This window comes from Rhinolophus sinicus, chromosome 18, assembly GCF_057876585.1.
Source record: "Rhinolophus sinicus isolate RSI-liver-muscle chromosome 18, RSI-T2T, whole genome shotgun sequence".
In the NCBI taxonomy this organism is placed as follows: domain Eukaryota; kingdom Metazoa; phylum Chordata; class Mammalia; order Chiroptera; family Rhinolophidae; genus Rhinolophus; species Rhinolophus sinicus.
The window spans coordinates 67,205,888-67,230,116 of record NC_142518.1 but is presented as its reverse complement, the minus strand read 5'-3'; the positions used below and the strand labels follow the sequence as shown (position 1 = coordinate 67,230,116).

The 24,229-nt window shown below is 44.4% G+C and overlaps 1 protein-coding gene across 12 annotated transcripts in view; it reads right to left on the bottom strand.

Moving 5' to 3' along the window:
- Window positions 1-21,308, bottom strand: part of DRP2 (dystrophin related protein 2) — a 40,869-nt gene extending 19,561 nt beyond the window's left edge. The window contains exons 1-11 of one of the 12 annotated variants that reach the window (XM_074323372.2): window positions 20,913-21,305; window positions 12,467-12,603; window positions 11,358-11,551; window positions 11,145-11,236; window positions 10,296-10,472; window positions 6,015-6,178; window positions 4,242-4,398; window positions 2,614-2,734; window positions 1,180-1,448; window positions 648-794; window positions 120-198 (exon numbers count right to left, since the gene is read on the bottom strand). In XM_074323372.2, coding sequence (XP_074179473.2) covers window positions 120-198; window positions 648-794; window positions 1,180-1,448; window positions 2,614-2,734; window positions 4,242-4,398; window positions 6,015-6,178; window positions 10,296-10,412 — 1,054 coding nt within the window. In that variant the 5' untranslated portion in view covers window positions 10,413-10,472; window positions 11,145-11,236; window positions 11,358-11,551; window positions 12,467-12,603; window positions 20,913-21,305. Of the gene's footprint in view, window positions 1-119; window positions 199-647; window positions 795-1,179; window positions 1,449-2,613; window positions 2,735-4,241; window positions 4,399-6,014; window positions 6,179-7,534; window positions 7,692-10,295; window positions 10,473-11,144; window positions 11,237-11,357; window positions 11,552-12,466; window positions 12,604-20,912 lie in introns of those variants that run through there. The other 11 variants (XM_074323373.2, XM_074323374.2, XM_074323371.2 and 8 more) reach the window with 11 other exon arrangements.
- Between the last annotated feature and the right edge of the window lie 2,921 nt (window positions 21,309-24,229).

Here is a 24,229-nt window from a genome sequence, read left to right as displayed (position 1 = left end):
TACTGTATCTTGGATTCCAAGGTATACGGGGCTCCCATTAGGCCCCCAAGGGACAACAGTAGACTCTCTGGGAAGGTGGCTGAGGTTCTGCTAAGTGAAGTCCAGTTTCTCTCACGTACAGGAGAGGAAGTGCTGTGACCCAGGCCCAAAGTCCCGGTGGGCATCCTGCAGCTGCTTAAGCCTCTCGCCAACTGATACCTATGGAAAGAACAGGTAGGAAGTCAGTGGATTCATTCCAGATATTTATGTGGGATGTTCAGGTGCCTCCGGGAGTCTTTGTGAGATCCCTGATAGGCTGGTTCTTCTCCAGTTCCAGCCCTTCCCACCACATCCAATTGCTAGCCCTCCTGCAGCACTCCTAAGGGTCAGAGAAGAACAGCCCTAATTCCAGGCCACAGGCACTCTTCACCTGCCCCTGTCTACCCTAAGTGCCCACATTTAGATGGGTCCCTCTCAGATCTTCATTTCAATCATTCCCTGTAGCTCAGAGGTCGAGAAGCCTGTTACCTGGCCCCAAATTCTCTACTATTCTCCTCCTATGTAGGTCCCATTTCAATGTCCTTATACTTCCTTTGGGCCCAGAGATGTTTTCCCCAAGCCTAGTTATATCAAGGCTCTTCCCCATGGCTCACTCCAGGCTCCTCTACCTGAAGCTGTTTCCACCGGATGTTGATCTGCTCCAGGGCCCGGGAATTTTCCATTGACAAGTGTACATCAGAAATGGCAAGCTGATGGGCCAGGTCATTCACCAACTTCACTCCATCTTTCATGGGGGAGAATTCTTCTTTGAATAGCTGTAGAACCAGGGCCCAAGTCCCACAGTGGACAGAGTGGGAAAAAGGAACCATTAGTCATTCACCGCAACTCCTCCTGCTTCACTCAGATTTTGTTTCCATAGCACAACTTAGGTGCTTGCCTATGAGGGTAATAGGACTAAGATATGGGTAGCCACTGTCCTTATCCTCTTCCTTTGCTATTCTTAGAAAACACCAGAGAAAGAGAAGATAGTAGGACAGAGGAGACTGCAGCTAAACCAGCCCCCACATCCATCACATCAACTGGTGGGCTCAGCTGTAGTATGGGTCAACAACGGAGTCTCATCAGCAGGAACACTGTCAGGGTCTGGAAGGAATTTCAGGTCTCTAGGTGGACTGTAGCCAGGTGACGGGGCCTGCATACCTTAAGAGTCTGGATGTGGTCAGGGAGTGAATCAATGAAGAGATCCCCAATAGGCTCCCAAGCGGCTCGGACTCCCTCAGCCTGGGTCAGAGTAGTGCTTAATTCCTCCATTGCCCCTTGGATCTCCAACAGCTGCTCCAGAGTGCGCTCGATGTGGCGGTCCTGGTCCACACAGCGGGCTGTCAGCTTCTCCCATAGTTCACTGGCCACTGTCGCCTGCTTCCACACAAAGCGGCTAAGATTCTGGATCCGCTGTCTGGGTGAGGTATCTGCAAGGGCAGGCAGGAAGCCAGGTCATGCCAACCAGGCAGCGGAATCCCAGGGAAAGACAGACACAAAGATAGCCCTTTGTAAGATGTGCAGGTGTGTACGCGCATGTGTTTGTGCATGTATTTGTACACACACAAATACGTATTTTTCCATGGTTGAGCTCCTTTTGCACATCCATGTTTTTAAAAAATTAAACTTTTTATTTTGAGGTCATGATACATACACATACAGTTATAAGAAATAATACAGAGAGCTCATGTACACCAATGGCAGCATCTTGCAAAGCTATAGTACAATACCACAACCAGGATACTGACATCGATGTAGTACACCAATTTGGTTCAGAGTTCTCCAGTTTTACCTATACTTATCTCTGTGTGTGTGTGTGTGTGTGTGTGTGTGTGTGTGTGTATTTACATCTATGAGATTTTATCACATGTGTAGGTTCACACATAGACTACCATAGTCAAGAGATCATGTTGTTATTTTCTGTCTATTATATCATGAGGATTTCCTCACATTCTTAAAAAATGGGCAAGGTAAATAGTGAATGAAATATTTTAAGAGGCACAGTGAGGCAAATCATGCACAGTCCTATTCACATGACCCTGGAATGTATTTCGCATTAGTGTCTTCTGCCCACTTCCATCTAAAAAGGGATGCATTTTATGAAGGCCCAGCTCAGGAGAGGTTAGTATAACTTGCCAAGCTTTTTCACTTAGGCTCCTAAACTGTAGGTTTCCTCTTCCTCCTTCAGACCTCCCCACAGAAGTAGATTCAGAACCCTAAAACTACAGGCTACTCAGAACTGTCCTGGTCTCTCTTGAGCTTGTTCTATCTCAGGTCCATCGGGCAGTAAATTGAGTATTAGCCTCCTTCTGAGGGGCTCAAAGTAAATAAGAGGTTCACCAGCATTAACAAAGGGCTCAATTAATGCAGGTACTCCTGAGCTATTCATAGCCAATCTCAGAGGGTCTCCCCTGTTCCAGGCTCTGCTCTCTTTGCTTTTTCTTGCAGTATGAATCTTGCTGCTCTGCAACTATGGACTCCTAGGATAAAACTATCCTCCTAGATAACAGCTGAGAAAATTAGTTTGGGGAGGGCAAGAAGGTATTTAGCGGTTCATAGTTCAAGAAGAAGGGGGGAGAGAGGAAGACCACCCACCTTTGCTCTCCAAAGGAGGCTCCTCTAATTCCTCAAATGGGTGCTGGGACAGGAAGGCCTGAGCTGACTCCAGCACAGAGTAGATATAGGTGCCCCGAGACTTGACATCTTCCATAAAGGCCTGTAAAGTTTAGCAACATGGTCAAGAGGGAAGGAAAGTCTTTCAGTCACTTTAAATTCTATCCTGCAACTGACAACCTTTCTTTTCCTCGGAGTAACTTGATCCTTTGGCATTATCATGTATCTTTGGGCTACCCAGACAAAAAGAGGTGCAAGTCTCCCTACAGGCATTGGAACATCGATGTAGTATCAAACGGGTCTGTCTATGCCACAGGGTAGAGAGAAATGTGGATATTTGGGGCTGGGTATCTTGGTTCTCCGCAAGAACATACAATGTAATATTATATATATATATATATATATATATATATATATATATATATATATATATATATATGATGTATTACAGAATTGTACACTTGAAATCTATGTAATTTCACTAACTATTGTCACCCCAATAAATTTTAATTTAAGAAAAAGACTCAGAAAGTCCCCTGTAAGGGGCTTAGAGAAATCAAAATGAGAATGGGCAGGATTTATATTAAAATTTTAATTAAATTTTTGTTGAAATATACATAGAGAAAAGTACACAAATCAAAAGTGTACAGCTCAGTGAATTTCCGTAAAGTGATTCCATCTCTGCAACCAGTACTGAGATCAAGAAACAGAACTCCACCAGCATCCCAGAAAGCCCCTCATGGCACCTCCCCAGGTAACCACTATCTTGACTTGTAATACCACTGACTAGTTTTTCCATTTTTGAACTTTATATAAATGGAATCGTACAGTATACACTCTTTTCGTATCTGTTTTTCACTCAACATACTGTCTTTAAGATTCATCCATGCTGTGGCACACAATTATAGTTTATTTTCTTGCTGTATTGTATTCCACTCTGTATGAATTTTAATTGAGGTATAATTTATATATAACACTGTATAAGTTTAAGATATACAACATATTCATTTGATACACTTATATTGCAATATGATTGTCATTATAACGTTAGCTAACATTTCTGTCATGTCACATAATTATCATTCCTTCTGACACATTCTGTATTTATATTTAAGAAACATGTTTTTATTTTCTGTTTATAGAGGTAATATATGTCACAGTAATCTTAGAAATTTCAGAAAAGCATGAAGAAAATTAAAAAGAACTCTAATTTCATCACCTAGAGTTAACCATTGTGAATATTTTGATATAGCTCCTTCTTAGGTTTTATGTGTATACAAACATCTGTACAGATTTTTTTTACAGTCGAAATCCACTTGTATTTGGTTTTGTATCCTGTGTTTCTTAAGTTAATATTATATTATGTTCATTTTCCCAAGTCCCCATTAAAAACCAGGGCAGGACTTTAAGGGATGCCAATATTTGACAGAGGAATAGAGAGGCTTGCCTTTCTCTGTGGAGTGCTATCCACAGATCAGTAGGACAGCATATGGCTTCCTGTTAACTTTAAGTGTCTAAGCAGAGACTGGGTGTCCGTCTGTGAATGTATGGCAGAAGATGCTTTCCTGATTGAGAGACTCCACACCACAGCCTCCATAATTCTAACCTACCGCATGTGTCTCCTTCTCCTGTTGCACCAGGGCCACGTCCCCTTGTAGGGGCAGCTGAGCTGACAGTTCCTCATCCTTTTGGCTGAGCCAGTCAATAATCTCTTGGAGAGGGAGCTGAAGCTTTCCACTGTGGTCTGAGAAGGCCTCTAGGCGAGCGCTGCACACAATGGGTAAGACCAGTGATTTTCAATCTTTTTTTTAAGTAGTAAAACATTTTTTTCCAAACAAGTACTTACGTGGAACATTAATATACAAAACAGATTAAAGAGGAGCTGCTCTGGTTGAAATGGGAGAAGGTCCAGAGCCCTCCCTCTTACCCGCCCACAGAGGTACCTCCACATGGAGCTCAGCACTAAAACCAATGAGTAGGACCATGGGTGGGGAGGGATCCCAAACTTAAGTAGTTTAACATGTCACTGGGTGGACGTCAGTTAATTCAGTCACATGCCCAGCATCAGGCAGGGAAGGGCAGGAAACTAAGTAAGGGCGTTAGCAGTGACAGCTGTCTGCTTGCCCTCTTGCCCAGGAGGAACTCAGGTCATGCCAAACTGCTCATCTACAGAGGCTTCTCAGAGTCTGTTCTCAGAGTAGGAGAGGACGCAGTAAGTGGAAAGAGCAAGTCAGGGGGTTGAGCGTGGACACTCACGTGCACAAGGATGCATACAAAGTGGCCCAAGGGTCCCAAAGGATGATAGCAACAAAGGCTAGAGGTTTAACATATGGAAAAATGTGTACTGTATAATCATCTCTGTCTGCCTTCCCCCACAAATGAACTATGAGCTGAGGTCCAAGCAGCAGGAAGATGGAGGCCAGCCTAGGCTACATGCAGCCATTGAGCCCATTCCCCTTTGCTGACAATAATAGTTATTCATTGCCCCCCTACTACCTGCGCCAAGCCCTTTACCTAAATTTTTGCTTCTACTAATTCTCAGAACAACCTATAAGGTAGGCACTACTATTGTCTAGAGAGGTTAAGTAATTTGCCCAAGGTCACATGATAGACTGTTAAGGCATTGATAGAGCTAGGATTTGAACTCAGATTTGTCTGATTCCAGAGCCTGCATTCTTTCAACTTCTCCATACTGCCTCATCCCCATCAGAGCACACCAGAAGCCAGGGGCTTGGGTTTTGATGACAGGAAGCGGAGAGGAAAAGTGTGAGGGGGACGGAGGGGTTACACAGAGGGGTAGGGAGAAGAACAACTGTTGTAGAAATGGCCGCTTGGCTCTTACTGTTTTGCCCTTAGTCTGGGGAGGAATGGGTGGACTAATAATCAATGGATGTGAATAGAGGGATGAATGGATGGGGGAGACAGCAGCTGAGGTCTACCAAGATGGAGGACAGTTATGCGAAGAAGAGGAGGAGAGTAACCATATCCTTCATTTATACATCAGCGCTTGTAAGTTCAGAAAGCATTTTCATATCTTATTTGAATCCTCACAGCAATGCTATGAGGTAGCTAGGACAGGTATTATTCCTCCACTCATTTTTTTCTCTCAAAAAACTCCAAATGGAAGCTAATATTCAGATAACTCGACCACTTATCCAAGGTGACACAGCTACTTAAAACTGAGGCTCAAATCCAAGTCTCCTGACTTTTGACCTAGGGTTTTTCCCCCAGTGCCAGAGAAGGAAAGGAGGAAGGGGATGATGAGGCTGATGAGAGAGTGACACACAGGCTGAGAGGAGAATGACAAGTGACAAGTTGCAGCAGCAAAAGGAGCCCACCGTCAGAGCCAGGCCCCTAGGACACCTGTCGGGGCCAGGCCTTACCGGAGGTTGTGAGACTTCTTCTTGATTTCATTCCAACACAAATTCATGGCTGGTGGTTCTAGATGTCCAGCGGCACCAACAGACCCGTTGAACAGCTTTGGTCTTAAGCAGGAAAGCCCAGCGCCATCCTGAGGAGGTGCAGGGGAGGTGGCAGCAGCTCTAACCTGGACAGAAACACAGACATCCTGTTATCCCTGGAGCATGCCACATCCTGGTCTGCACCAAGCCAAGGGTGGCACAGGTGTGAACAAGAGGAGCGAAGGGCATGTCCCCAGGTGTGTTTGGAAGTGTGATAAAGGAACGCCTGGTGGCTCTGTTCATTGCAAGGTCCACTTTTCATATAGGTCAGTCACGTGTAACCACTGACTGCTATCATTATTACTCTTATTGTAAATTCTGCCAGGACTACCGCCCAGATGGAATCCTGCAAGTCCTTGTGTTAGGTAATAGCTGCTCAGAATTGCCCAAACACAGCATTCAAGGAGAACTGTAGGCTCCTGTTTCAGGGTCCCACAGTTCACCTAACCTTCTGGAAAAGAAAGCTGAGGGGCTGCCCCATAAAGATTCAGAGAGAGAGAGAGAGAGAGAGAGAGAGAGAGAGAGAGAGAGAGAGAGAGAGAGAGACAGAGAGAGAGACAGAGAGAGAGAGACAGAGAGAGAGAGAGACAGAGAGAGAGAGAGAGAGAGAGAGAGAGAGAGAGACAGAGAGAGAGAGACAGAGAGAGAGACAGAGAGAGAGACAGAGAGAGAGAGACAGAGAGACAGAGAGAGAGAGAGAGAGAGAGAGAGAGAGAGAGAGAGAGAGAGAGAGAGAGAGCTATCAGTAGTAGATGTCCTACTTCCCCAATAAATCTAGGCCTTGATGTCCCCTCTCTCTCTGCCCCACCCACATTTCCCAACACAGTCAGAAAGCTTGGAAATCATCCTAAAGAGTGCTGTTTATCTTCCATGGATTAAGGAAGGGCTAAAGCAGCATTTTGGATCCTGATCTCCAAAGGACTCTGACCAGAGTCAGCAGCTAAAAGGACCAGCCATGGAGCCTGCCAAAGTCTCGCCTTGGGCCCTGGAGCTCAGAGCCCATTCTTGCTCATCCTAGGGAGTAATGCAGGGCTTGGGGGAATGGGGTTGTGCCAAATAACCCTTAAGAAGTTAGCTCCTTTAGCAATGCCAGGACCACCTCGGGGAGGGGGAAGTCGGGGGTAGAAGGAGGGGGAGTGCCGAAGAGGAAATCTCAGCTGAGCGGCTCCACCCCAGCCTGGGGAAAGCCACTGGCCCACCTGCCTGTCCACCTGTTTGCCTTCTGTGGGAAGAACATGGTCCTGCTGGTGGTGGAGACTCTCTAGTCTCCCTTTTCCCCCAAGACTTCCTCCCCACACAAGACACTCCAGGCAACCTAGGAAACCAATCATCCCATTAAAACCGCCGCTTGCAGCCACATACAGAAAGGAAGTTGGGGAGCAGCCAGGCTGGGGGCAAAGCTCTTAACTCAGTCACCCTGTGTCCCCATGAGCTGACCCTACCTGTGCTGCCTGGGTACTCCATTGCAGGATTAGATAGCTCCATGATTATCCCTCAGCAGGAATCTGGATCCAGTGCCTGGTGAGCTGCAGGCAGAGTCCTGACAGGCTCTGAGCAGGCTCCCTCAGGGAAGGCAGGCAGAGCTGAGCCAGGTCAGGAGGCGGGAGCTGTCACCCTGTTTGTTTACTGACCCCCCAAGAATCCGGAGGGGGCGGCTATGTCAGGGTTCAAGCTGGTGAATCAGAGCTTTGTTCCTGTGGAATTCCGGCTCACTCCCAACTGGGCCCGCCACACCGGGGCCAGGAGGGCCCTCCCAGGCTGACAAGGTTGGCAGGAGTGGGACTGGGCATTCCATGGTGCTGAGGAGGAGCATGCGGAGGGTAGCTTCTGTTGATGTGTTTTCCCTTGCTATGGAAGACACAAAGGACTCACTCTGCCTGAGGCTCACCCCTCCCCTGAAGTGGAGGAATGGATCAGACTACTTTGGTGACAAACCTCTGGTAAGCAATTTTCCCAAGGCCTGGCAGGAGGATGGGCTTGGAAATAAGCCTTGTCCTTGACTAAGTAAGTGTCCTCAGTGGCAGTGAGGAATGTGTGTGGCATACCTAGGGACAGAGCCATGGGATAGCAGTATTTATCTGAGCCCACTACGAAAATGCAGGGGTGCTCTGTCCTGCCTTTGGAAGGCAGAGAGGGGTGGAGGGAAGAGTCATATCCTCCCAGACCTCTCACCACACTCTAAGACCAGGGCCAAATAGATGGTCTATGGGCATCCCTGGGCCTCTGCAGGGACGAAGAGGACAAAACAGAACCCAACAGCTCCATGCAGGGATCCAGGGCCAGGGAGCCTCCTGTGCCCTGCCTGTGCTGCCCTTGGCCACTTGGCTTGAGGGGCACGGCCCCTTCTGGAAATGGCCAATCTCCTCCAGCAGACTTGACTGGGGAAAGGTTAACATTCCCAAGCTGGGCCCCCACCCCTCAGCACTGAGGGAAACACTTCGTTTTTACCAAAAAGGGTTCTGTTCCCATCCTCATATAGCTCCCACAGAGTCTTCTGGGCTTTCCACAGTCCCACATTGTTTCCATGCTGAGGCCCACCTACAGGAATAGTTAGAGCAGCTGCCTGACCCTTTCTGGGGTGGAGCCGTCGGGCGTGAATGGGGGATGGCAGGAGACAGCAGGCCCAGAGCGGGGAGTGGCTCGCGCTCCGGGTTGCAGCTTTGCTTATACTGGGATAATTGGGCTCAAGCCAGTCTCGCAGAGTCCCCTGGACTGGGAATGCCCCAGAGTTAGGAATGGCCCCCTTGTGACCCAGCCACAACCAACGTGTCCTGGTTTTGAGGGAAGCACCCACGATGAGCTGGCTCCACCCATATTAGCCTTTCATTCCCTGCAGACTTCTTAGTTTCCTAACCCCCCACTTGGCTCCCATACTGTGTTCCTTCATCCTGTTTCCCCCACCCCCAGATCCCCCTTACGCTCACAAGTCCCCCAGGCAGAGCCAGGAACACAATAGGCAAATAATGAACAGTAATTGTTTTCTACTTCTGGCATTCTACATCTGGCCAAGATGCTTGCTTCTCACCCCCTACAGAGCTCTCTACAGAGCTCTCTCCTATTCTCAATCACAAAATGAAGCCCTCAGTTCCCTGTGCCTAGGCTGTGAAGCTCAGAGGGGACAGAAAATGAGAAGGACAAGCCTTTTGGAAGGGCCGGGGCTTCTCAATCCCTCGACCCTATGAAAGCTCCACTCAGGGGGAAGGGGTAGGTGCACTGAGAGACTCTAAGTTGACACTGACTTTGAGACTATGTGAGAGGCAGCACTTGCTCTCTGGCTAGATATGGAAAAACAGCTCAGGAGGACCTAGATCTTATGCTTCTCTGGACCTTGACTCTCCCTCATTATTCTCCCCAAAATGGGCTCCCCAGTACTCACATTCTCCATCCCTACTGCTCTTCTCCCTTCCTTCCTCCTCCCTGTAGATTCAGCTGCTGTCTGCAACCTCAGCAGTGACTCAGCACTACAGCCCACCTGTGATACACTAGGAGACAGTAGTTTCTCACACCCTCATGGCCTCTGGATCCCAAAGCACTGTAGGGCAAGCCAAAATATGCTTATGCTTCTCCCTTGCCCACTCAACTTTCCCGTGGACCTCCCTATTATCAGGAAAAGGGGCTGCCCTCTCAGAAATACTGCCTCTCACACATCCTCTGCCCACCTACCAACATATACAGGCAGGCACACACAGCACCACCATTCCACTCCTAGAGGAAGAGAGAGAGAGGAGAGGCAGGTATAATGCTCAGGGGATTCTTAGAGGGGCTACTCCAGGAGCTTCAAGTAAGACTAGGGACTTAAGAAGAGCAAATGGAAGGAGACAGAATATTCTGAAGGTGCAGAATATGAGATATGCCACAGAGAAGCCAATGCAAAGGAAGGTCTTGCCTTGTCCTAGGCCGTGCCCTGAAGGATCATCCTCTTCTGGGAACCCCCTTGGGAGGTTAACATGGAACCAACTCCCCTCAGCCATGGTGGGCCCTTTGGCTTGCCCAGACCAATGCACTTTCTTGCACCATGACCCCCATAAAAGGCCTCATGTGTGAGAAAGGACAGGCCAGAAGGAGGCCCAATGCTATCCAAGGGGTTTCATGTATATGAAGAGTGTCCCTGAGCCTTAGGAAGCATGAACACCCACAAGAACACACCCAGATCCTGTGTTCACCTTTTCTCCACAGATATTTCTCTTGCTCTTGGCCTCTTACCTGAAGCTGGGGGCAGGCACTGCAGACGCTGCTGCTGTGATGGAACGGGTCAGCTGCCCGCCACTCATGACATCGTGGGAAGGTGTAAGGGCATGCCTGCATGACCACAGGTTGCATTAGAACCAAGGCTCATAGGGGATGAGGATGGGCAGTGCATCAACCATTGAGCATAAGCGCCTAGAAGAGTAACAAGGAGAGATTTAGAGTAAAAACCTAGACAAGGTCTATGAATCCAGCACTTACCCAGAGGTGCCTTGGTCAGTTATGCAAATAAGTTTTCAAAGTTTACTGACATACTCAATGGTTTTCCCAGGCCATCATATAATATAAAATATTTTATTTAATTATTGCTCAAGGAAGTATTTATTGTTTGTCTATTCTGCTTTGTGCTAGAAACACAAAGATGATTTGCTGAGATCTCACAGTCTAGGGACAGGAGTGGGGGAGATGAGGGGCAGTCATGTAAGCTGATAATTATAATAAGCTGCTTACATGGCAAATGCTATAATCAAGGTTTGACCAGAGGGCTAGGGCAGCACAGAGTGGGGAACAACTAACTCTATCTGAGAATGCGCAAATATTTCAGAGAGAATGCATTTCAGATCAGTATTGAAGGACGAGTAGATGTTTGCCTTTGCAGAGAAAGGGAGAAGGGCATTCCCAGCAGAGGGACCCACCTGTGCAAAGGTGGATGTCACAGAAAGGCTTAGAGTGTTCTGAGAACAGTAAGTTCAGTATGGCTAGAGTTTAGGAAGCACAGAGATGAAAAAAGCATGGTGCCTACCTCCAAAGAGTTCACAAACAGAGAGAACAGACATGGGAAAAATCAGGCCATAAAGTGTTACTTACATTAATAATAGAAATATTGATGGGACAGAGTCAAAAGATGGATGAGGTGAGTTCCATCTGGTCATGTCAGGAAAAGTCTCCCTAGGAAAAATCTACTTGAGGTGAGTCATGAAAGAGAAATTGGATTGTCATTAGAGAAGATAAAACAAAAAAGGACATTCCAAACCATATGAAAATAAAATGTATGATGTGACCAGATTATAAGGTGTGTACCTTGTGGGGAGAAGCAGACTAGGTTGGAAAATGAGGCTGTGGCCAGATTGGGTCATGCCTTGAATGATGAGCAGAGGATTCTAGGCTTTGTCTTGTAGACAACAGGGAGGCATTGAAGACTTTAAGCCAGGAATTGACATGACCAGATTTGCATTTTGGAAAGAGCCCTCTGGCTGCCTTGTGAAGTGATTTTCCTAGGGGAAGAACCCATTGAGAAACTGCTGTAATAGGCAGGTAGTAGTTGTGAGGACCGAATGGAAAGCATGGCTTTGAGATACACCAAAGAGGTAAAATACATTGGGCTCAGTGATCAATGGATATGAAGTGAAGGGTGATGAAGGTGAAGGAGTCAAAGGTTCCTAATTTGGTAGCTAGATGGATAATGCCACCAAAGCAAGAGAGGGAAGGTAGGAGGAGCACATTTGGTATGGTACGGGGGGAGGGCAGTGTTCCATAATAAGCTATGATTGAGACACAGTCAAATTTAGATGTCAGGAGCTAAGTTCAGCAAAGGAAGATATAAGTGAAAAAGTTAGATGCTCAAACCAACTGACAGCTTAGTGAATATACACAAGTGTGATGAGAATGGGCAGCAAAGACAATGCTTGCAAATGTTAAAAGTGACATTTTTTAGTGCTGGGCAAAGACATGCAGACCCTGATCGAAAGGGCAGGAAATGAGCATCTTTGATTCCTGATGCTGATGATTAACTCACCACCATTTTTAGTCTCTATTTCCGTGGTTCCTAACACTTTGGGTATAAGGGCCACTTCTTAAGATTAAAAAAATATATATCTCACTTCACCCACTCATACCTACAATAGCAGATGTACTTTTAGTACTTACAGAGTGAGAATAACACTTATCCATTTAAAGATCTGTAGACTCTTTGCATTAAATACCCTTCCCTCGTCTTCAGGAGTTCATGGTCTAAAGATTGGGAACTATTACACATCACAAAGGTGCAAGAGTTTATAGACACTTTAGTGTACTCAAAGTCCCTAGAGATTACACAGCTACATAGCTCCTCATCCCCAAAGAGATTCCCCAAGGAACGGTTGAAAAGGTGCTTCCCCTCTGATCTGAAACCAACATAAAAAAATTAGTACCTCAGATGAAAACGAAGTATTGCTATGGATGTTTTATAAGCGTGAAGACTGCAAAAGACTTGCTTTCAGACATCTTCTTATATAAACATTTTTATTTTTGCTGATTATACAAGTAATGCATGTTCTTTATAGAAAAACTGGAAAATACAAAAAATCATAAGGATGAAACTAAAACGAATCTATAATACTACCACCAAGAGATAACTATTACTAACCAGTGTGAATCCTTGCACATTTTTTCTGTGGAAAAAAAAAAAAAAAAACACTTTTAAAGTAAAATTGTCGTCATATGATATATATCATTTTGTATTGTGTTTTTAATTTGCCATTTATATCAGTCACTTTAGAATGTCACAAACTACTCTTCTAAAGCATGAATTCTAATGGCAGAAAAGGTAACAGAGCACTATGGTTGAGGCCATGGGCTTTGGCATCAGACACACCTAAAGTCAAATCCATACTATTCAGCCTATTATTAGCAGCACAGCCTGGGACAAGTTGACCTCTCTGAATTTCAGTGTCCTCATCTGCAAAAGGGGATGATAACAATACTGCCGTCACAGAACTGTTCTAATGATTAAAATTGATTATGTATTCAAATAACTTAGCACAGTATCTGAAAACAGTAGACCGCTTAATAAATGTTAGCTGTAATCACTGTTGAATACTATTCCATTGAATGGATATACCACAATTTATTTTAACAATTAGACATAAGTCACACTGCAATGAACAGCCTTGTGCACATTTGTATTTCTTTCCTTAGGATAATTTCCTAGAAGGGAGAATTCCTGGGTCAAAGTGTATGAATCAACTTCAGGCTTGTGATGCATAATTCTAAATTGCTCTAGGAAAAAAGTCAGATCACTTTATACTACCAGCAGCAAGGTATGAGAGTGCCAGTTTCCCAGCATACTTGCCAACAGTGAAATAAGTCAGACTGAGAAAGACAAATACCATACGATCTCACTTATATGTGGAATTTTAAGAACAAAATAAACCAACAAACAAAACAGAAACAGACTCATAGATACAGAGAACAAAGTGATGGTTACTAGATGAGAGGGGTGTTGGGAGGCTGGGTGAGAAAGGTGAAGGGACGAAGAAGTACAAATTGGTAATTACAAAATAGTCATAGGGATGTAAAGTAAAGCATAGGGAATAGAGTCAATAATATTGTAATAACTATGTATAGTGCCAGGTGGGTACTAGACTTATCGGGGGGAATCATTTCATACATTATGTAAATGTCTAACCACTACATTGCATACCTGAAACTAATATAAAATAATATTGAATGTCAACTATAATTTTAAAAAGTCACGGGGATATATAGTACAGCATACGGAATATAGTCAATAATATTCTAATAACTAGGTACAGTATCAGATGGGTAATAGACTTATTGGGGTGATCACTTTGTGAGGTATATAAATGTCTAATCACTATGTTGTTTTCTACACCCGGAACTAATAAAATAAAATAAAATCTTTGCCAAATTTGTAAGTGAAAATGGCATCTTGAGGATAACTTTGTATTTCCTTAATTATTAGAGATGCTCAACTTTTCCCCTACATTTGTAGTGGCCAGGTGTATTTCTTCTTTCACGAACTATCTTTTGTTCTCTTGAGATTCACCTCTCTACAGATTAACTTCTTGACCTGATGTTAGGTTGATGTTTCACAAGAAAAAATAAAACAAATGCAGGAGTCAGAGAACTTGGATCTTTGAATCCCAATGTAGGCAGAAAAGGAATAAACTCCTTTTGGTCCAAGCGTGACTGTCCTCTGCTATTTTCAGACTTTGCCACTGACTATCACCTCAAGTCATTTCTCCTCTCTAAACCTGGGTTTGCTAATCTGTAAGATGTTAATGTTTAAGAGTTGCCTCACATGTAAACCTTAGCATTCCCTGTATTTGCGCAACATGCTCTTGTATCTTGCTGTACTGTCTTTCTTGATCCTGAGTGCAAACTGGTAAGGTTGGCCCAGCCAGAATTAGGATCCCATCTGACAGATGAAGATGCTGAGTGAACCTGGGCCTCCTGACTCCTGGCCAGTGCTCTTTGTTCTACACAAAGAATCTTCTTTCTGCCTCTCTATCTCCATCCTGTCCCAAATTATCATCTGTACATGCTGATTCTCTTCTTATTCCTCCTTTTAATTTGCAGAGGCTGTGAGGAATTGGAGATGAATCCAACTTGGTCCCCAACTGGTCAAGTGTAGGAAATAAGACATATAAAGAAGAAAAAGCATAGATTGAGGGAGAAAATAATTTACATGTTAAGTGGAACACAGAAATCATGCTATGAGACGTCACAGCAGAGGAAGTCTTTGCCTTAAGTTGGAGGGATTTAGGATATATTTATGGAAGAGATGCTTTTGAGCTAAGGTGAGAGAGAACATTTGGACACATGGAATAGTGCGAGGATGCTTTTGGGGTGAAATTAACTCTTCTATGCTCTGCACTAGGGGTCCTGATAGATATCAAGCTGTGGCTGTTTGCCACTAGGAATACTCTTTTCCTGGTTCTCAAAGCCACACTCAGGCCCTTCCAGGAGGATTGGGGTAGGGGAGAGACAATGTTTCTCTTGGGCAGAGATAAAAGTTTTAAAAACACATGAGAAATGCCAAGATTTCAGCATGAAAGCAAGATTGTTGGCTCATGGAGTACAAAGTCCATGTCCAATATTTATTTCTATTCTACATATTTTTAACACAGTGCCAGGCACAGTGATTTATTGACTTGAGTTCCAATTAGGTAAGTATATAGGACTTCAACTTTGTAGGTACAAATCCCAGGAGCATGAAGAGAAAGACTCTGGCTACACATATTTCCTTGCATTTCTGTGAAATGATGTAGGCAGAATGTTAGCAAAGCTTCAAATGGAAAACAACAACAAAAACAAAAACCTGCTAACAACCTAAATGTCCATTACTAGAGGACTAGTTGAATAAATAATTGTGTATTCATACAATGGAATTCTATGCAGCTATTAAAAGCAGAATTAAGAATTCTTTATGTGCCAATATGGAATGATCTCTTAAGGTACACTTTCAAGTAAAAAGAAAACAAGAAAAAAATAAAGTGGTCATTTTACATTTGTGTAAAAAAAAGGAAAATATGTGCTTATATATAGAATAAAATACCTTTGCAAGTATTACAAAGGAACCTGTTATCATTGATTGCTTTTGGAGAAGGAAACCAAGTGGCTACTAGACAGGGGTGGGAGAATTCTCTCAATTATTTTGGGGTTTTTCCCTATTTTCCTTCTTTTTAAAACTGAGAAATATAATATGATTACAAAGAAGTGCTAAAACATACACGTAAAATATATTGATTTATAAAGCAAATCCCCATATAATCACTGCTTGAGTTGAGAAATAGAATAATTACTCACATCTACAAAAGCCCTATGTTGCCAATCGGAGATGCAGTTTTTATGGAACATCTTTTTATACCTTTTGAGTATTGAACCATGTGACTATATTAGCTATTTAACAGCTACTTCCTCCCTCCCTCCCTCCCCACTGCCCACCAAAGTGCCATGGCCGTCTTCAACTGTTTTATGTAGATGGTGTAGCAGCTTTTCCATAGCCAAACAAATAGTAGCAGTTAGACTTACTATATTCCATGTTTTACATATATTAAGTAATCAGACTACATACATCCAGTCATTTAACACTATGAAGCAGTTACTATTGTTGTCTTCATTGTCCAGATAAGGACATGGCAGCACAGAGGCAGTGAGTAACTTGTTCAAAGTGATACTGTGAATAGGAGGCGAGGAGCTGGGTAGGTGTGTTCCAGAATACAAGTTCTTTACTGTTACACTATTCCGCTTCTGCAAATTCTAGAACTCAGGCTCTGAGGCACTGTAGTCACTGACTCCTAACAATTAAAGATTTTCTTTTTTTTTTTAAGGAGGGCACAGCTCACAGTGGCCCATGCGGGGATCGATATGGCAACCTCGGTGTTATTAGTACCACGCTCTAACTAACTGAGCTAACTGGCCACACCTAAAGATTTTTGTCTATGGGCCACCAGGTGGGAACCAAGGGCTGACTCAGTCATGCCACTACCCAGGCAAAGACACAAGCAGTTGAGAATGGACATGATGCAGTAAGTCTGGGGTCTGCGGTATCCCCCAGCTGACAAACCCTACAGAACATTTAAATGACCTTCCTAGAAAAATAACTAAATAAATGACCTTTCTAGGACATCTGAGAAGTTAAATTCTGGTCAACTCTCCTAGTCTGACCTGAGAGCTTCCCCAGTGCCTTAGAGCACAGTAAATACTTTTTGAATGAATGAATAAGCTCTTTCCACCTATAAACTGGAGAAGTGCAGGAACCTGTCCTACAGAAATACTTGCAGAAGTGCATGGGGATGTATGCTGCAGTATTGGTTGCAACAGCAAAACTCTGCAATCAGCTCAAATGTCCATGCACGGGGGACTAGTGGACTCTGTTAGAGAGGTGGCACGGCTTGACAGTGAAAGGCGCAGGCTCTGAGCCAGGACGCTCGGGTTTGCATCCCAGGTCCACCACTTATCAACACAGGTTTGGACAAGCTCCCTGGTCTTACTGTGCTTCAGTCCCCACATCTGTAAAACAGAGATAACAAAAAGACCTACCTCATAGCCTTGTTGCAAGGAGTTAATCCATAGTTTTTGACATGTACTCAGTACTCAAATCTTATCTATTATTGTAGCCACTCACACAATGGACTATTATGTAGCTGTTAAAAACAAAGACGTAGATCTGCATGCACTGATTTGAACAGATGCCGCAGATACATATTTTAGGTAAAAGAAAACAAGTGTCAGAATAATACGTCTGGTAGAACTCCAATTTTGTAAAACCTTTTGAAAAAAAAATCTATGTGTGTGTGTATGCACAGAAAGAAAGCCTGCAAGGACACATGAAACTGTTTAGCAACATTACTTCTAGAGAGTTTTATGAGGGGGATTCTCCTTTTGACTTTATATACTGTGCGCACGCGTGTGTGTGTGTGTGTGTGTGTGTGTGTGTGTGTGTGTATCTACAACAAGCATTTATTATTCTTGGAAGAAGTAAAGAAATAGGGAAGACTTCTAAATCATGAGAGGCTCAGGAAAAAACAGGGCAGTGAGAAGAAAAACCCCTTCCTGTGGACTATAGATTCCTCTCTCCAATCCAAGGTAACACTACGTGACAGCACTCTCTCACAGCACTGCCTTTCTACCTGGCAGCATGGCACTAAGAGACGAGACACACATTTCATTGGTACCAAACCTTGTTATGTGTTCCTAAAATAATTCCTGCAATGTAGTCAAAAACCAAGGTTCTGCTTCAGATGCTCTCACTTAATTAATAAAACATGGAAACTCAGATTGTCAGGCTGGAAGGGATCTTAGAGATTATCTAGGCAAAACCCCTCATTTACAAATGGAAACAATGAAATGTGTTCCTGAGAAGTTATTAGCTGTCCAGCAATTTTGAAAAATAAAATTTATTTTCCAGTGACAAAAATCAGAGACATACCCCATGGGGAGAATTTCATTCCAAGAGCCAATTAATGCACTACATCTGAAACCTTTTTACACTGCCGGTGGGCGTATAAGTTAGTAAACCATCTGAGAGAGCGATTTGACAATATCTCCCAAAGGTGAAGATTCTCAGACCCAGTGTTGGGACAATTCCTTCCTAGATATATCCCCGATAGCAACAGTCACATAAGAATATCTACACAAGAATGATCATAGTAGCCCTGTGAGCCAAAAACTGGAAACAGCCTAAAATGCCAATAAACAGCAGAATGGATAAATAAATCATGGTATATTCAACAAATGGAATGCTATATAAACAATGGTGTGAAAAATGAACTAGAGCCACATGTCACAATATGGATGAATTTCACAAATATAGCACTGAATAGAAAAAAAACAAATGGGAGAAAAATTCATACCATTGATATAAATGTTTAAGACATATAAAGCAGTGGTATAGGCTATTTTAAGACACAGACATATATAGTAAAAGTATAAATAAATGCATGAGAATAATGAACACCATATCCAGGAGAGGGGTTACTTTGGAGGGAGGGAGGGAAAGAGAGAACTTTAATCACAGAAGGATAGACAGAGGATTTCAACTCTACTGGTAATGCTTTTTCTTAGTGTGGGTGGTGGGTAATATAATTTTCATTATATTATCTTTATATGTCTTTGAATATATAAAAATTTTTATAACATTGTTTAAAAGAATGCAACAAATTCTATGGTGAAAGGAAAATACATAGTTTTCAGATATAACAATATACTAAGAGAAATGTGTAAGACATGCTGCACTCAAAATGACAGGATTATTCCTTAAACCTGCTTCATTTTCCTGGGATTAGTTTCACAGGAGGGAACCTGCTAGAGAAGCAGCAGTTGGGCACAGTGGACTGAGAATCAGGAAATGAGGGTTCTACTCTCTGATACTCATCAGCTATGGGAAGGAGAACAATTGGATGAACCTCTCAATCTTTATCACATTTAAAAATGCAGTGTTGGACTAGATTATCTTACAAGTTATTCCCCCCCCCGTGACAATTTCTTCCAGCTATTTTTGTTTGTTTGTGTTTGAGCAGCATTTCCCAAAACTGTGTCTACAGGATGCTGAAGTGTTTGCCATGTAGAAAAGTGTTCCCTGGTCAAATCAATTTGCAATATACTGGGTTAAACAAAATGCAACAGATTTATTTAAAGCAGTACTTCTCAGAACCTTTAATATGTTTACATACATTGTGACTCTCTAAGAGGATAGTGCAGCTTTAAAGCATTTTCAAAAAATTATTGGACCGTAGAATGCACCGCCCCCCCCCATCACCACTCCTTATTTTAAAACAGAATCCATTAACATTATCTGAGAACAGTGCTCTGGAGAACACAGGTTTGGTAAATGCTGTCCTCGAAGGGTTTATCTTGCTTGCTATCTTATTCATTGCTGTGTGTGTAGAATCTTTTGTTAAGGGAGGAATGTAGTTTCATAGTATGATTTCCACAGTGGGTTCCCTTTGAGTGTCCCTGGCAAGTTTAGAAGGATGATGTCTCTTGGGCTTCGTTAGTGAGAGCCCATCCTATCTGGAACCATAGCAGATCTAACATGAGAAACTTCTGCATAGCTGTGGTTCGAAGTGCTGCATCCCAGATGTGCTCTCTGCATCTGACTTTTGGGTCTTTGCTAAGTTTGCTACTTCAAGCCCTTCCTTGCTTTGAGTGATCGTGGAGTTGAGAGGTGCTGAGAGCTACTTAGCAACGACCACCTGGGTGAACAACTCTCACAGGAAGAGGAGCCCTTTCGATGTGCCTTCATCCCCAACAATTGTTTGCAGGAAGCAGGACTGTAGGGCAGAGGCTGGCCCACTCAGGCAACGAGGGGCTCAGTCTTCTTTCAGGGATAGGACATGTATCACTGCCTCTCTCAGCACTGCCTTTTCAGGGGGGTTTCCCTAGAAGGCCCTGAAGTTCTCCGGAACCATCTCCCCACCCAGATCCCAGAGAGAAAATCTCCTGAGGTTTGTGGTCCCCACAGGGCCTTTCAAAGGGCCATTTACTTGAAGGCCCTTCATCTAGAAACAAGGATTCCTTTGGAAAAGTCAGGAGCTAAGGTGCACTAGACATAGAGCTTTATAAGAGAAAAGTACGTTCTTGTGCAGACAGCATGCACCATACTCTCAATGAAAGCAGGCAGCTGTGACTGCTGCTGACCCTCCCTCTCTACTTCACTCCACCCCAGCCCAGCCTCAGCTCCCTTCTTGGACCCAACACCCAGGTGGCCTGGCTTCACCTGCCTATCAAAGGCAGGATAAGCCTTAACTCCCCACAGTCTCAGGCCCAGATACCAGGCTGGGACATTGGGTCTGATGCAGAGAAAAGTAAGGAGAGCAGAAGGAAGGGGTGTTTGACTTCAGGAGAGGTAAGACCTATTTCAAAGCACTCCAAGCTATGCTCTCAGGAGTAACCTCCTGATTACAGGGGGTAGAAAGGGAACCAAGGGAAGAACAAAAAGCGTGTCATTGAGAACAAACATAAATAAACAAACAAACAAACAAAAAATACCCCTCTCCCCTCAAAGAAGCAAACTGTGGACCTTCGTGTTATTCATTAGTTGCTCAAATTGGCTTGAGTTTCTATTCCTGGCCAGCTTTTTTCCCCCCTCTATGAATCCAAGTGGTGGCCACTTCATCATGGGTATGTTTTAATGCAAGTTTTCCCCCAAATGCACACGCAGGCGGCAGGCAGGCAGGCGTGCGCACACGCACGCGTGTGCACACACACACACACACTCACACATGTACACACACACACACACACACACACACACACACACAGCACCTCTGGAGCTTCCCCTCCCTCAGTCATTTCCCTTCAGCCAGCAGAAAAAGGGTGAGGCTTAGAAATCATTTCTCTGTGGCCTACCTTCTGAGTCCGTCAGGTCTGAGGAACGGGCGGCCACTGGGAGCTGGGAGGCTGGGGCTGGACTGCCTCTGTGAATCAGCAAAGAAGTCCCTGAGACAGGGATGCTGACAGCTGCTGTATGCACCCTCTCCCTGTCTCTCCCACCTCCCTGCCCTCCTCCTTCTCCTCCTCCTCCTCCTCCCCTCGGAGCCACTCTGTGTTGCTATGCAATCATATCACCAGGACTAACAGCATCTCTCCAACCTCGGGCAAAGATACCCTTGACTGGGCAAATGCAGAAAGAGCAAGGACAGTTTTGTCAAACTCCCAGAGCCTTGGCGGCTCTGGGAGATTTTAATTCAGTAGAAGCAGAGGAGGAAAGCGGAAGAGGCTGAGAAGCAGAGGGGGAGAGGCGGAGAGGCTTCCACTGAGGAGGAGGAGACAAAAGAAGCACGGAGATCAATACAAGCTGCTGAGCGAGGAGCTTGGGCCCCAACTTCCACAGATCTAGCCCAGAGTCAGAGCCAACTTCAGAGCCAGCAGCTGGCAGGGCCCCTTAGTACCCAGTCCAAAATTCAATTTCTGTGTTGGAGGTTGAAACATTCAGCTCTAGAATCTGCACTGGTACACGAGGTACAGTCTTGGGCCCAGGACAGTCTGCCAGTCACCCCTAAGTTCTGTCCTCACATCCTCTTAGATCTTGTAGAAAAAGCCTCAATAACAAGATAAACAAAATGGATCTTGAATGATCTGAGAAACTACAGCTCTTACATGTCCCACTCAACAACTACCCCAGTCACTCTCCCTCCTTCTGTCCACACAACCCTTACTCTTTCCACTATCACCCCCGTTAGTGAGTAGAGGCTTCAAACACCCTGAGAGACCTGGGCGAAGCCCTAAAAGGATGGAGGGGATTACATCCCTTTATAGGGTACCCAGCACACAGTAGTTTACCTAATAAATATTTGTGGGATGAGTAAATTGGTTGGATGGATGGATGGATGGATGGATGGATGGATGGATGGATGGATGGATCGCAGTCAGAAAGGCCCCACCCCCATCCTTCCACACAAACATACTCATACCTAAAGCCTGAGAAGCTCCAGGCCAGGACAAAGGATAAGAGAAGCATTCTTTTTTCTGAGAACAGGGTGTGTATATGAGAGAAACAGATTGGTTTGTGGGTGGGTTGATCAACTCCATTGACTTGCCTCTAAAAACTCTGTATGCTCTGATGGCACTGTGATTTAGTTAGAAAATATTTCCTGACCCAAAGGAACTGTCTACAAGGACTGAGGGGGATTATTATTGTTGTTGTTATTATTATTGAAAACCCTCACCTAGGAAATTATTATTATTATTATTATTATTATTGAAAACCCTCAGCTAGGAAATAATAACAACAATAATAATATTATTATTATTGAAAACCCTCAGCTAGGAAATAACTAGTGTGTATGTGTGTGTGTGTTTTCTTTTGAGAGGACATTTTAAAACCTTAAGCTGTATGTTTCAGTAAAAGGTTAGTAATAAGGCCTGATCTCTTCAAAACAAGCAAACAAAATGGGAACCAACTGCCCCCTCCCCCAAGCTCGGCTTTCAGAACTGTGTGAGTGGCTCCTCCTGTCTGGCCAAAGCGGCAGCAGCCAGGCCCCCAGGCAGGCGCAGAAAGGGCCTTTGATTTCTGAAGGGGCTTTGGGAAGCACATCCGGCTTCTCAATCTACATACCCTCAACAGTGCCTCACTCACCCAGGCCTGGCCCTGAGTCTCAGCCCCAGTCTTAACCCTGGCAGCTTGCAGGGTTTGTCAAGACCATCCAGATCCAGGGCCTCAGGAGTCCTTTACAACTGACTTGGAATTACTTGGGGTTGGGGGAGCTGGCTCAAAAAAAGACCAGAAGGAACACTCTGAGGAATTGTTTGGGCTGGCACAGACACAGAATGACTGCAACAGACACACATCAAACACATGGGAACCTGACTCACTGCTCACCCCTGGCACCAGCTCATCAGCACGCCGAACAACACCAGAGTCTAGAAGGAAGAAGGAGAGTGAGCTGGGTAGGCTACTTGCTCCCCACTCTGACTGCAGCTGGACTTGCCCAGATCACAAGGAGCACTTGGAGTAATCCTTTCCTTTTCTATTTTTACCTCTAGAGAAAGCATTCAGGGTACAGATACAAAGATACATTATCAGCCTCCATTAAAATAGACCCACCGAGTTTGTTTTGAGGGGTGTAACAAAAGGCTCCCCCAAAATCTCTTTCCCACTAACCCCATCATGGTGGAAAAGACCTCCCTCCTTGTTCCTTTGCTCAAGGGACCAGGGGCTCCTGTGAAAATTAGAATATTACCTATGAGACAAAAAAAACATTAAACCATTTTCAGCTAGCAACACCTAAGATTTAATTATTAGATTATAATAATAATGGCTAACATTGAGCATTTACTACAGGCTAGGCACTGAAGTGCTTTGCACACATTATTAGCTCATTACTTCCTCATGGCAAACTTAAAATTGCTTCTATTATTACCCCCATTTTACAGATGAATTATGTAGTGAGATTAACTGACTTGCCCAAGGTCACACAGCTAATGCATTATGGAGCCAACACTTACCCTAGATCTCTCTGGACAATGTCCACGTGATAACTCTCGGTGCGTACCGTCTCCATTTACCTACTAATGGCCTGATCAGATGTCATGCCTAGTAGGTCATTAATTAGGACAAATTTGACTAGAGCAGAAGAATTCCCCGGATAGTTTTTCTGTCCTTTGTGTCCTTTTTTTTTTTTTAAGATTTTATTGGGGAAGGGGAACAGGACTTTATTGGGAACAGTGTGTACTTCCAGGGCTTTTTCCACGTCAAGTTGTTGTCCTTTCAGTCTTAGTTGTGGAGGGCGCAGTTCAGCTCCAGGTTCAGTTGCTGTTATTAGTTGCAGGGGGCGTAGCCCACCATCCCTTGCGGAAATCGAACCCGCAACCTTTGGGGTTAGGAGCACGGAGCTCCAACCGCCTGAACCACTGGGCCAGCCCCTGTCCTTTGTGCCTTTTCTCAAGCTATTTCCTCTACTCAAAATGTCTCCCTTCCCTTTAGAGGTCAGATACACAAATGACCTTAGAGGTCAGATGTCTCTCTCTGAGGAGTCCCAAATGAGTAGACTCCACAAAATATTGGTTAAGGCTATGAATGGACTGTGAAAGGGAAAAGACAAATCACCTTGAGATGAGTTGGAGCTCTCCAGTTTGCTGGGGTCCCCACACGGCTCCCGCAGGCTTTTCAGTGTTTGTCATTTCCTGGGCCACTGACGGTGCACTTGTTAATGCTGTTGATCTTC